Here is a 13,052-nt window from a genome sequence, read left to right as displayed (position 1 = left end):
CAAGCTAAGACGAAGGCGTAACAAAAAGTGAATTTATTGTCCAAAAATGACAGCGAGACATGGGTGGAAAAAAACAACAATAACATCACCAAGCACAAAGTCATCACAGAAGAACGATTGCTAAGATGTAAAAATATAAAATGAAGCAAAATGGCACATAAGCATAATCGGAAAATGTTAACACTGCATGGATATGGTATCAAGCATGACCACGACGTTCTAAACACAGAAAATCCCATCAGACTAACTGAAGTGTTTTCACCCCACTTAAATTCATCCCCCCCCCCCGGAACCCAAAGTACAAGCAAGTTCAAAACTACACATTTTAGTTTTTCTCATCTTTTTTCTCATCTTCGCTGGGGTACGAGTGCCAGGTAAGCCGTTCTTCATAGAAAGAAATGACCACCTGCGGACACTTGACGTTGGCCTCCTTGGCTGGAACCAGGTCTGCTTCATCAGAGTTTTTCCTTTGATAAAAACAAAGTTTGTTTAGCGTGTGAGCATTGATGGCAGGATTGTAAATTGACAGAAATGTTTAGAGTAGATACTTTGTCACAAATGTGTATCAAACCAGAACTTTACTGAATCAATGTGTCAATATCTAATATTACGAACCATTTCATGAGGAACATAAGCTCTCCTGTCGAATCGGTGGCTCCGATGATTCTCTCCGGGTCCAGACCTCTAGCGAAGCCCCTTAGCTTCTCAGTCTGACAAGAAACAAACCAAAAATGGTCACAGGTAATCCTTTCTACAAAAGCGGGCTTTACATAGATCTCCGAACATTGACGTCAACTAGAAACGGTGACTATTGCTTATGTACTGAGGGCTTCAATATCGATTACTGAATCATTTCAATGAAGTTTGATCGTATAGTTTGCAATTAAATGATGTCAAAAGACATCTTAGATAGCATATCGATCATAGATCGCACAAACTTATACATTTTTGTAGAATCACAAGCACTCACCTGTGTAGTAAGAGGGGAAACTTGACAAGATAATTGTAGATATCTGGCCGGGTCATTCTCTCCATCAGTTGGATAAATAAAAAAGCACTCCCGGCGCTTGATCGATCGATATCTCGTTCGGGTTGCGCGTGCATCTCATCTTTCATTAAAGTGAGATTTGAATTCCCTCCGACGGAATCTTGACGGATAAACGCTCATTTGATCGCCACTCTCCATGGTTAGCATGTTGCCGCTAATATGGTTTTGTAAACAAATGTGCACACGCCAAAAAGAGTCACGTGAGATTCAGGACTATAACACTCCGAGCACTTTTTTGGATAAAGTGAACCTCCATTTTTGATACATTCAAGAACCTCCAGTGAGAGAAGAACATATATAATGTATATAATCTATTTGAACATATACACACATTTACTTAAACACAATACTTTGCCATATTATGTTAAGTGTCAAAATTGCAGATTTTAAAAGAAGATCATGTGAGCACCCATGTCTTATGTAAAGTGTAAAAAAAATAATGCAGATTTTAAAACTAAGATCATGTGATAAGCCATTATGTCTAATAAGTAAACATGGTGGGGGAAAAAAATGCATTTTTTAAAAGAACTAACATCATTTGATAACGTATGTCTTATTATGTAAGGTGCAACATATGCAAACAAGTTGGATCCCCTCCCACATTTTCAACTCACATCATCTTTCTTCCTCTTGGATTTGCTTTCTTCTCCATCTCCATCAGTGGAGGAGGCCTTTCGTTTGCCCTCCTGTGCCGACTTTTGAGACTGGAGGAACTCGGCGATGAGGTCGGGACAGTCTAGATTGTCCTCTGGCTCCCACGTGTTGTCTTCCCTGCGCGTGTGCGCACCACAAGCAAGAGACACGCACAAAACAAACGCCATTTAGGGGCAATCAAAAACAACAACAAGGCTTGTGAAAAGAAATTCAACGGCACTCACTCTGAAAATCCTTTCCACTTGAGGAGATATTCCACCCTCCCTTTGACCACCCGCCGATTCAAGACCTTCTCCACCACATACTCTTCCTCCTCCTCCTCTTCCTCGGCTACATCATCCGCCTTTTTGTCCTTTTTTTCGGCCGTGGGTTGCTTGCTCTCTGGGGGTCAACAACGTATAGTTAGGCATTTCTATGCAAATGTGTTTACATTTAAAAAGTAAATACAACTTGTGCATAGCACAAGAGGGAGCATGTGTACCAGACTTAAACAGTCACTGCTGTGCGTCATTGAAAACATATTCATTTTGTGTTACATTTGAATTAAAAAAAAAAGCCCAAACCTTCTGTAACACTGGGGCCATCATTGGGGGTTTCTGTAGTCAAGCTCATACTCTTCAAGTAGACCTGGAGACCGGCTGGGTCCTGCTCAAAGCAATAAGAAAGAAGAAAAGAGCATTGTAAACAATCTGTTTCACTTACTGAGACAAACAGGATACGCAATATCATAATGAAATACATACATGTATTTTGTTCAGTACCAAGACTGTAATGCAACTAGTATCATTCAAAAGTCTTATAATATGCTTCATTCAACTTACTTCACAACAAGAAGCGATTTGCAAAGAGTGAACAATTCTTCACAAAAGAGGCTTCAAGCGATTTAACACCCCTCCAGGTTGAAGTGTACTGTTGAAGAAAAACAATAAAGGAAAATAGGAATTAGAAGTTGTGGCTTAAATATATTTATCTGCAAAAGACAATTAGTCGTTTAAATTTTGTTTATGGTATGCATGTATGGTTTTTAATCAAGTATAATGGTATATGATCCCATTTCTTTTTGTTAAAAACAAACATTGCCTATTTCTTTTTGGGTGGTGGGTTAAACAGATTAAAGGCATTTCCATTCATTTCAAAAGGGAAAGATGATTTGAGATGCAGTATTTGCACCACTGTACAGTACTTGCAGTAGATAATTTTAAGAACTGTTAAAAGGAAACAAACTAAAATGTTTCCTCTGGCCAAAATAAACTGTCTTGAATTAAAATGAAAGCAAAAACCAGTGCATGCGTTTCTAAAAAGCTGCAAGCAACCACCTGTTCAAGCAAAAAATATTGTACGAGAACAACGGAGCAGCATTTGGGGAGCAAAGAACACGTCGGGCAATGTGATGTGTGCAAACTAAAACAAATCTGGCTTTTATGCATGATATGTGGCTGCAGCCGCCGCTAAGTAGCGCGGGGAATCAAAACGCATCACGACAAAAGCCATGCTTGCAAGCGGCAGCTAGCGTGGAGGAGAATCGTTCCATCCATCCATCCTCCATATTGTGTTTTGCAGCCTTCGCCTCTGGTCGAATGCACCGCGTCGTCTAATGTCATTTAGACTTAGGTTTCGTTTTTTTTTTTTTTTTTTTGTTATGATTATTTTTCGATGAAAGCGCATTCCTGTGATGGGCCGATGTGCAGCTGAATGAAAATAGGCTAATTCAAGTGGCTAATGGCTAGTTGTGTTTGCTTCAATGTCTGCCTCCATCTCGCTTATACACACATTGTGTTGAAAAGCGCTGGCTTTTGGAGGGAAAAAAAAATATCAACTCACCGCTGTCACAGTTAGCTTTTATGGTAGACGTCCGCCCATAAAGGACCACACCGCCACACTAGGCTTTAACTGTAGGCCAATAATGCCGGCGTTTGAATGTGTTTTTTTCCCGACCTGGTAGGTAACACAAATCGGCAAGCTTTTGATTAGCTTGGAGCTAAGGTAGCCTAGCGTACCCGCCCCTTTTCGTCCAAGACAGTGGAGAAGAAAGGGGTGGTAAAAAGGGGGTCACTGCGCAAGCGCAATGGCCTTTCACTGGGTCTGCGCTTTACATATTGTATAATCAAATGGGTTTTTTTACCTCAGCTCAACGTAATGACCCTGCATATTTCATTGAATGAACAACGACTGCGTCCGAAAAGCGATACAGTAGTTATTTTAATCCTAGCGTTTTAATATATATATTTGTATTAGTCCGCTCGCTTCCTTATTCTCCACCAATCACTCACCAGTCTCGCGTGATGTCGCTTGAACACCGACATGACGACTGTGCTTTTCGTTGCAGTCAACGCAGTTTGCCCCTTTTTTTTTTTTTAAACCCGAGTAGTAGTTTCTCCGTTTAAACGACTCGAACACGAGAAAACACAAAAAGTAACAGGCTTGAAGGGAACGCCCTGTGGAGGGGAGTCAGGGGACCCCCCCTGGAGGACACACCCTCTTAGGTGACGTCATTAAGTCGCGAGGCTAACACAGGCTACCATACTGTATTTTTGTGTGACTTGCGAAATGGAGATCGGAGCTTGTTGGACTTAACAAGCCGCTTGTTCATCAGAGGAACGAAACATTTACGTGGGGGCCGACTTTTAACACAATATGGCCGTTTGCTAAATGAAGCAAACTCTTCGTAAAAAGTAAGTCCATCTGGATTACCCTTAGCTCTTGTTTGCCATTGCGAAACACCTCCAAACAACACTGACAGCTTTTCTACACCAGTAATCTTCTTTAACTGAATTCATTTTAAAGACGACTTTTGTAGCAGTTGTGTCAACCACTTGTGAATTAGTGTGAATTTGGAAGTTGACGAGATCTTTTGTTTGACACGCGCAACAAGACAGGTGAGTCATTTAAACAGAAGCGTAATTGGAATAGTAATCATTCTATTAAAAACAATGTTTGGTAATTAGAACTGGAGTTAGTTCAGCCTTACCATCTGATTTTATGCACTACGTCACAGTAACAGATCTCATTGCTCTTATTTAATGTCAATCGATTATTATCCCTCCCTGGCCTTGAGATGGCCAGCTGTCGGAGCTGGATGTCAGTGTTGAAATGGAAACCACAAGGTCCAGTTGCTGTAGAACTTGGGCGTGAGTGCTGGGGACCTGAATTTAACTGCGAGGAAATTACTTTAAAATTGAAATATCAGACATGTGGAACGAGAAGGTAAATGTGTCTCAATGTCTTTTGTATTCATTTGGGAGTGTGATAATAGCTTTGTACTAAACGTCTCGGATGAACTGAACATTAAGGTTGAGATTGTTTGAATCGGTCACCATTTGTGGATGAAGGAAGTTAATGTGGAAAATATTTGGAGTTAACTTTCTTTACTTTTTTTTTTTTTTTGCTTCACAGGATGAGTCATGGATACACTGTGCAGGATGTGAATTGAAACCACTTCTGTCTCCTCTCTCTACGCACGCCAGCACTATTGCACCAATGACCATGAATCACGAAGATGTAAATAACTTCAGATGTTTAGAGTTCCCGTATGACCCCCCCACCCCCCCCACCCCTCATGTTCTTTTATAATGAAGTATGTCATCCAATGCATGCATTAAGATCCATTATCGATTTTATCCAATAGAAAGTCATACAACAATGGAAATAATTTGTTCCAGGGACAAACTGTGACCACCATTAATTCCCTCCGTGATGTTTGGTTAAATTTCCAGTTATAACACCTCAACGATTGTCGAATTTCAGATGCGATCTATAAATATATGCAATTTTTCTTTTAACCTCAATGCAGGAGTTTGTTGCCGTGCGGGTTCAAGACCCCCGCGTACAGAACGAAGGCTTGTGGAATTCGTACGTTGATTACAAGATCTTCCTCCACGTGAGTGTCGGTTCTAACTCTTCAAAAAAAAAAAAACATTCAGAAAAGACGGTTTAAACTAAACCTAGTTTAAAAATAATACATATTCTAAATTGTACTGGTTTTCTAAAATAATCTCAAATATTATAGTTCAGATTTATCCTATTAACTGGGCATCTCACATCTTTGAGACAGATGACATTCGTAGTTCATTGTCGTCGCGGCCAGCGTCTGTCGAGTCAGCAGCGGCAAGCAAGCCCCCTTTTCTCGTGATCTTGCGTCACTGTCGTCAGCTTGAATCGTGACTGCGCACAAATGCAAAAGAAATATACAAAACGTTCAGCATTTCTGTAACCGAGGTTTGGATTGCTCAAGTGTGTTTTTGTTCTATGTGTGGTTGCAGACCAACAGTAAGGCATTCACTGCCAAGACGTCGTGTGTGCGGCGACGCTACAGCGAGTTTGCGTGGCTTAAGAAGAGGCTGCAGAAGTATGCCGGCTTGGTGTGAGTAGTTGGTGGGAAATATTTGGAAGCAAGTTGAGGATTTTCATTTCGACAAAAAAAAATAGTGCTTTACCATCATCTCGTGGTATGCTAGTCATTTTTTTTTTATGTTGGCAGCACTAATAGCTGAACTGTGCTAGTGTTGTTTGTGGTTCTCTAGGCCAGTTCCAGACCTTCCTGGAAAGTCCTTCTTCTCCTTCAGCAACGAGGATTTCCTGGAACGGAGGCGTCACGGACTTCAAGTCTTCCTGGACAAGTCAGTTCCGCCTTCAGACACTTTTTGTTTTTCCTCGATTACATCTGTTACTGTTTTGGTGTTCCAGGGTGGTGAACATGACTGTGTGTTTATCGGACAGCCAGCTTCACCTGTTTCTGCAAACCCAACTGCCCGTGGGCCATATCCTGGACTGCGTCCAAGGCCACACGCCCTACTCTGTGACAGACGCCATTCTGACCTATGCCTCATCCAATCAGGGCTGGGCTCAGGCTCAGGAGGAGGACGCCGTTGCCAAGGAGCCAAGTCTCACTGTGTCTTACGAATCCATGGAGAGGTGAGGGCAACCACTTGAATATATCATTTTGTTTTTGGGCGGGGTTTGAATTTTGTGATAGCGATAATGAGTCTTAATAACAAATCCCTGACTATTACTTGAATTCCTCTTGTTGTCCATCCACATTTGTTCTCCACAGCCCGGGTCCTCATCAGCCTCGCCCTAACAAAAACTGTGATAGCCTTCTCGTCTTCTCGTCCGGCGATGACGACGACATATTTGAACCTCGAGACAAAGCCACGGCAGCCATCTTCTACTTAGGAGACGGCCAGGATGAGCTGACACTGACTAAAGACGCCGAGCTGGGGAGTAGCTGCGAGCCGGGGAGTAGTTGCATTGAAACCCTCCTGGAGGTCCACTCTACCGGCATTGAGGAGGAAGGTCGGTTGGGGTTCCTGATTAGCAATTCCGATGTGGAGGAGGAGCTTCCGCCTGAGGCGATCGGATCCAGACAGGAAGCGGTTAGCGAGGAGGATGCCGCCTTGCTCTCGTCGTCCAACGAGAGCATCGTGCAAGTCACCGATGAAGAGGATGAGGTCAGCCACGAGGATTTGTTAGCAAACGCCTTTGCCAAGATCTCTCCCGAGGATGACGACCGATGGCCGCAGGTGTCCGACGGGACCGTCGTGGACCTCCAAGTGAATGGTCGCGATGAGCCGGAGCTGAGTGACTCTTTGGATGTTAGTTTTCCTGAGAACGACTTTAGTGTGCTGGGGCGCAGCTCCGCTCCAGACGTAGCTCACGGAAAACACTCCCAGTTGCAAGACTGAAGATTTTTTTTTTTTTTTTTAAACCTAAAAATGTATTAATGCTTGATGGCAAGTTTCCTCAGTTCTTCCGTTATAAGCCTAATACTAATAAATATTTTTGAAAAATTATACTGTTTAGAAATACATATATGCCATGCCACTCAATTCTGAATAGTGTCATGTCTCGTTTGGGACCGCAGAGGGCGCTAAAGTTCTCTAGAAGCTTTTAGCTGTGCACCGAATTAAGCAATTTATCCATTTTTGGGCCTTAGAATAAATTGACTGGTCAGCTAGTCATATTTGGACAAATAAGCTTTTCCATTCACAGTGAAGGGCAATTTATAGTTGTCACTTAACCTAATGTTCATGATTTTGTTATGTGGGAGAAAGCCAGAGAAAATCAATACAAGTACATGGAACCCAAAATTCACATCCTGGCACAGATAAATAACTCAACTGTGTAGTTTAACTTCCACATGTAGTCAAATTCATTGCAGCCACTTCAATATAATTTTTGTCATGTTTAAAAAGGGACAGTTTTTTTCTCTCATGCATCAAAAAACAGACTATTTCAATTAGTCTAAAATATTTTTGCTGAAATGTTAGGGAGATTCACTGATATTTTATTTCCAAATGCACAATTTTATTTTAATTTTATTAAGTCTGCTATCAATGTGATCAACACAAATAAACACTTTTTGCTGTTTGAATGCGTCTCCGTTGACTCTGCAATCACTTCGACAAATCCTGCCGCCTTGTGGCCAACATTGAAACCTGCAACTAACATCTCTACCAAACTAAATATTTGACTCTGTGATGCATTTTAGTGACTGGTGAACATCTACAACATTATTTCGTGATATTTATAAATAATGCCATTTTATTTAGAGAACAATAGGGGTGGGATTAAGATCTTTGTGGTGTCTGATTTTAGAATTAAAGTCACTTTTTTTGGGATTGTGGATTGCTCCGTACCTGCTACAGCTCACAGGATATAGGCCGGGTGCAGGAAGTCCTTGGGTACAATACCCACGTTGCCGTTCAGTTCGCCGACCCACCAGCCATGGATGTTGTATTCCTGGAAGCAATGAAACATAACACCTGTCAGTTGTTGCCACTGTGAAGATTGGAGATTTCAAAACAATTCCAAATTAAGATAAATTAGATGATTGAAATATCTAAAATACCAATCATAAAATGTAAAATATTTTATAACATTTTGTTACATTAATTAGTTATACCATTATGGTTAGCTAACCAACTATTTCATGGCGTGAATTACAAAAAAATTACAAGACTTCTTATCATGATTACAATCAATTATTTATCAATATTAGACAACATTTAAAATGTTAAATCTACATGTAAATGTATTTCACAATTTTTTTAAATATAAAAATAGTTTAGCCTACTAGCAAACTATCATTTTTATGTTAGTCATAATTAAACTATAATCAACCAAAATTCCAAAAACGTTTATATATTTTTGGGGAAATTTACAAAATGTCAAACAACTCACCAAGTGTTAAATGAGAAAAAAAATGTGTAACATTTGATCCGATTTGTGTGTAATTGCATATCAAAACACATTTGGCCTGTTGTTTGCTGTATTAAACATAATTAACTAGCATTGCCTTGAGCGGTTAAACAATATATTTGTGCGGCGCAATATGAAGAAAATGAACTTTAAATGAAACAATTTAGCCGCCAGCAGGTGGACAAACAGATGTTAATTGAACTTTGCGTCATTACTGCCGTTGCTGTCGAAGCTGTTTGGAGAAATAGAAGAGAAAAGAATCGTAGCAATGCAATGTGAACCATGTTCACAAATGTGATTTATTTTTGTGCTTTTTTTTTGTTAAACAACCAATTTTTCCGTTGTACATGTTTCTCGCCAGCGGACGAACTTTCTACAGTTGCTAGTGTTGTGTATGTTCAAATTCCGTTTGTGGCAAGGGGGCCGGGGGTCATCGCAGACTTCTCGCAGCGACAAGAGAATTGTATTTATCTGCAGCATCCATCTGTGCAAAACACTCTCAAATTCTCCCCCGGAAAAGGTCTTTTGGATTATCGGTGGCGCCATTTTAATACGAGCATCGCGGTATGAGGCGGAGCCAATGGCGGCGGGAGTCTGTCAGGCGTGCAGAGTCCATCTTCCAAAACGCTCGCGCCGGGTTCATCCAGAGTACACCTGCTGTAATGGCCACATCCCTGAGTGAATTATCCAAATGACAAAAACTACGTGCTCCTCCTTCTGTGTGATGTCCTTTTTTTTTTTTTTTTTTAAGGAGGGAAATGGCGGGAGGGCCGAGTCGGGGGCAGAGCAAGGGCTGAGAGGGGGCCGGTGATTGAGCAACTCGCTTAACGTTGTAAAAATCCACCCGTTACTATCCATCTCAAGGGGGCCGCCATTTTGACATTACGCTACCCCCCTGCTGTCGAGTGAAAATGACGTTAAAATGCATAAGGGCTCAGGTAACGACCGTCACGGCCTACCTGTTTTCTGAGTTTGGTCATGTGACGTTGGCAAGCTAAGCCCCGAGACACTGTGATGTCATTTTCTGTCGATGCAAAGTGGCAAAATGGCCGCCCCGCCCCCCCCCCCCGTGATCATTCATATTCCATAAACGCAATATTAATTGGAATAACTTGGTTAGACTAGTGGGGGAACACATATTATTTAAAAAAATATTTTGGACTGTATTTCCTCTTTAATAAAATGACAATAAAAGCTACAGCTGTAGCAGCCAAATTTAAAATGCAATTTTTGGAGGGGTGATTCGTCAACACATCTGTCTTCAAAGCTTAAATCTAAACCTTCATGCTCATCATATCTATTTTCTTTTTTTTAGGGGTCGAGTGGCACCAACAGCGCCGTGCTGCGGCAGTGGTAGCGCGTCAACTAGTTGACCTCCTGGTGACTTCTTCCTCCGCTATCGAGGGAATGGTCTTGCCGAGAGGAGGGAGTTGCCATGGCAACAGCAGCAGTGTGCCCGCCGCCGTCCTTTATTTACCATTCGGGGAAAGGGGAGCGGTGGCAGGATAATGGCGGCGTCCTGATAGGCACATCACTCACCGCCAAGAGGAACGTGAAGCCGCGGCGTCACCGCCGCCACCTTCCTCGTATTTGCTGCCTTTCCCTATTTGTCTATTAATACTCATGTCAAGATAAAGTTTACAGTTTAGTTTTTGTTTTTAAGGTGAGTGATTGCAAGATATATTTTATTTACTGTATGTAAATGATTTAACAGTATCTATCTCTAGTATCTATCCACCATATTTAGCTCGATCCATCTCGAGCAATTTTGGGCGCTAATAATGGTACATGAGAGGTGCTTGCTGGCCACCAGCTGACTTGAGACAGGCCTTGGGAGTGATGGAGCGCAGGAAGTCTCTCATTGCCCCGCCGCTGAACCCGCCGCCTAACGCTCCCCTCAGCCCCGCCCCTTCCGCCTAACTCCTCTTCCTCCTTGCCTTCCTCCTCGCCTGCGCTAAGATAGACGGCACTTCCTCCATCACGCTAACAAAGAAACATGGAGGAGGCCCCTATCGTGTGTGTAACTTGCAATCAGGTACAATACAGATGCCAACCGACTTGTGTTCCGCAACGAAGATAAAGCGATCGCTTTGATTGATGGAAAAGTTGCCATTTAGGGGAGAACATATTTACTAATGTTTTAGGATGTGTGTTTTAATAAAAATGTTTATCTAAAACTAGGCATGGTTGTAGCACTTTTTTTAGACCGATAATATTCCTAGTTGTCACTCAATTACTTTTGCTACATAAAATCCATTGTTTTTTTTTGTTTTTTTCCATTTAAAATGAATAAATGTCTCTGTATAGATGATCACCGTGTATCAAAACAGATGAAGCATTTTAGAAATATGAATGCCACTTGCGCACCTCCGCACATCCAAAGGGCCACTTAGCGTCCGTCTTTGTTCCGAGAGGGCTTTTAATTAGTGCCGTGAATCGTTTCGGAAAGACGAAGGAGAGGCTCGGCAAAGATCTCTGCACGACGGGATGAGATGAAAAGAAAAGTGTGCTTTGGGACGATGTGCGGCTGCTTAAGCTAATGGCCATTTAAAGAGCATTTGTGTATGCCACCGAGCGTCTGTAATGATGACGGCTGTTTACGCGCCCCCCCCCCCCCCCCCCCCACCTTTGCGTTCATAATAATTAAGCGAAATGGATCGGGCTATCGGCCGAGCTGAATAATGACGTACTGTAGTTGACCGGACGGTGACCGTTGCCTCCTGCGTGACCCCGGACCCCAGACTCACCCCCTGCTACTCGGGGTGGTAAATAGGATGTCTTGCTTGGTGTCTATGGCCACAATAGCAGCAGGGGGTCTTAAATGGCTGTGTGACAGAGCAGAGGGGTGTGACAGAGTTCACACAAAAGAAGAAAGGGAGACCTCAGCATCCCTTTTGTCTCCCACTTTTGACTTTTTACGGACCCGGGTTTGATTTTGTATTTATTTTTTACGTGAATTTGGAATCACTTAAAAGATACGCAGGCACGCACTAAGTTGAAAATATAAGAGGTGATTAATTAATTAAACACTAATTAATTGAGAGTAGTCGATTACTGATTTGATAAAAAAAAATTCTAATAATCAATTTATCATTTGGAAATGTTGGGTAACTTCAACAAATGTTTTACGTCGTCACGTCTTTTAATGACGTGATGGAAATTAAAAAACCTTTATAATTTAAAAATGTAACGTATGTAAAAAAAAAAAAAAAATGGAGATAACCTGTTCCAAAATCTTGACAAATCAAATTAAGGTTTCAAGGCAGCAATAGTCTTTTAAAGTAGGGTTTTGAAATAGTATTAGTGGTCTGGGTTAGGGTTTGTAATTAAGGTTTCAAATTGTGTTTGAAAGACAATAGAAATTTTTGTTTGTGTGCCTATGGCCGTCTTTTTAAGTCACCTTTTATTCTTTCACTTAAACGGTTCCGCCATCTTTTCCTCACTTCATTATTCCCTTTTGAATATTTTGTTGGAAGGCGCCACGAGGTGTCGCTGCCGTCCACGCTGTTTAGTTTCTTTTGACAAGCGGCTGGACACTTTGGGTCTCGCCCGCCATTGGTCGGCTGCCCTTGCCCCGGGCGGGCTCTGATTGGCCGGCGCTCTGAGGAATAGGGGAGACATGGCAGCAAAAAACCAGGGAGAGGCACGAAAGGCGGGTTTGCGCCATAAATCTCCTCCCAGTCCATCCCGCCGTTCTCCATGAGCGCCCGTGGGAATACTGGAATGTGACAGCTGACCTGTGGAGTCCACGTCGCCGGGCACATAAATTAGAAGGGGGCAGAATGTGGGGACAAGCTGATGTTGTAGCGAGGGGCACATGTGAAACAACAGCCCTTTAGCCAGTGTTACAAATTCAAGCAATAGCGGAACCGCGTGTAAATCAATAATCAATCGACGCTGGAGCAGCGGGCTATGGAACCCCTTGACGTGAGGGTGGGGGGGGAAAAAAAACCCTGGTCACCATATAGATGCGACGAGTCGGCCAAAAATCTGCAATTTTATTGTGAGACGAATGTCATTATCTTTGACCTTCGAGAATATTACGTGTGAAGCGAATAAATGGGCAAAAGATAATGACGATTTTGCATCTGGTGAAAACGTTTCGTAAAAAATGCCGGGCCTTCGTTTTGGATGCAGGCTATTGCTACACTGC

General features: G+C 42.2%; 3 protein-coding genes across 9 annotated transcripts in view; 1 reads left to right on the top strand and 2 right to left on the bottom strand.

The window, feature by feature from the left end:
• Window positions 1–18: 18 nt before the first annotated feature.
• On the bottom strand, window positions 19–4,133 carry cbx1b (chromobox homolog 1b (HP1 beta homolog Drosophila)). 2 transcript variants are annotated; one of them, XM_085904220.1, is made up of 7 exons: window positions 3,973–4,133; window positions 2,524–2,611; window positions 2,266–2,347; window positions 1,927–2,083; window positions 1,663–1,819; window positions 616–710; window positions 19–467 (listed from the first exon to the last, which is right to left on the bottom strand). In XM_085904220.1, the coding sequence occupies exons 3-7, from the start codon at window positions 2,312–2,314 to the stop codon at window positions 326–328; spliced, it is 600 nt and encodes a 199-aa protein (XP_085760346.1). In that variant the 5' UTR covers window positions 2,315–2,347; window positions 2,524–2,611; window positions 3,973–4,133; the 3' UTR covers window positions 19–325. The 2 variants fall into 2 exon arrangements, with proteins under 2 accessions (XP_085760346.1, XP_085760345.1); XM_085904219.1 differs by lacking the exon at window positions 3,973–4,133 and adding an exon at window positions 3,524–3,728.
• On the top strand, window positions 3,981–8,058 carry snx11 (sorting nexin 11). Of its 3 annotated transcripts, none has more exons than XM_085904214.1 (7): window positions 3,981–4,185; window positions 5,096–5,200; window positions 5,493–5,579; window positions 5,962–6,062; window positions 6,223–6,318; window positions 6,386–6,613; window positions 6,753–8,058. In XM_085904214.1, exons 2-7 carry the CDS (start codon window positions 5,180–5,182, stop codon window positions 7,381–7,383), a joined length of 1,164 nt encoding a protein of 387 aa, XP_085760340.1. In that variant the 5' UTR covers window positions 3,981–4,185; window positions 5,096–5,179; the 3' UTR covers window positions 7,384–8,058. The 3 variants fall into 3 exon arrangements, with proteins under 3 accessions (XP_085760340.1, XP_085760339.1, XP_085760338.1); XM_085904213.1 differs by lacking the exon at window positions 3,981–4,185 and adding an exon at window positions 4,196–4,374; XM_085904212.1 differs by lacking the exon at window positions 3,981–4,185 and adding an exon at window positions 4,640–4,906.
• The window catches only part of skap1 (src kinase associated phosphoprotein 1), a 26,049-nt gene continuing 18,294 nt past the window's right edge, over window positions 5,298–13,052 (bottom strand). For 2 of the 4 annotated variants that reach the window (XM_085904215.1, XM_085904216.1), the window contains 2 exons: window positions 8,338–8,440; window positions 5,298–5,863 (listed from right to left, as the gene is read on the bottom strand). In XM_085904215.1, the coding sequence (XP_085760341.1) occupies window positions 8,348–8,440 (93 nt within the window). In that variant the 3' untranslated portion in view covers window positions 5,298–5,863; window positions 8,338–8,347. Of the gene's footprint in view, window positions 5,864–8,337; window positions 8,441–9,065; window positions 9,557–13,052 lie in introns of those variants that run through there. The other 2 variants (XM_085904217.1, XM_085904218.1) reach the window with 2 other exon arrangements.

This window comes from Syngnathus leptorhynchus, chromosome 22 (genome assembly GCF_054491065.1).
Source record: "Syngnathus leptorhynchus isolate UIUO chromosome 22, UIUO_Slep, whole genome shotgun sequence".
In the NCBI taxonomy this organism is placed as follows: Eukaryota; Metazoa; Chordata; class Actinopteri; order Syngnathiformes; family Syngnathidae; genus Syngnathus; species Syngnathus leptorhynchus.
Note: the sequence above shows the minus strand (reverse complement) of the source record. Positions and strands in the feature narration are given on the sequence as shown.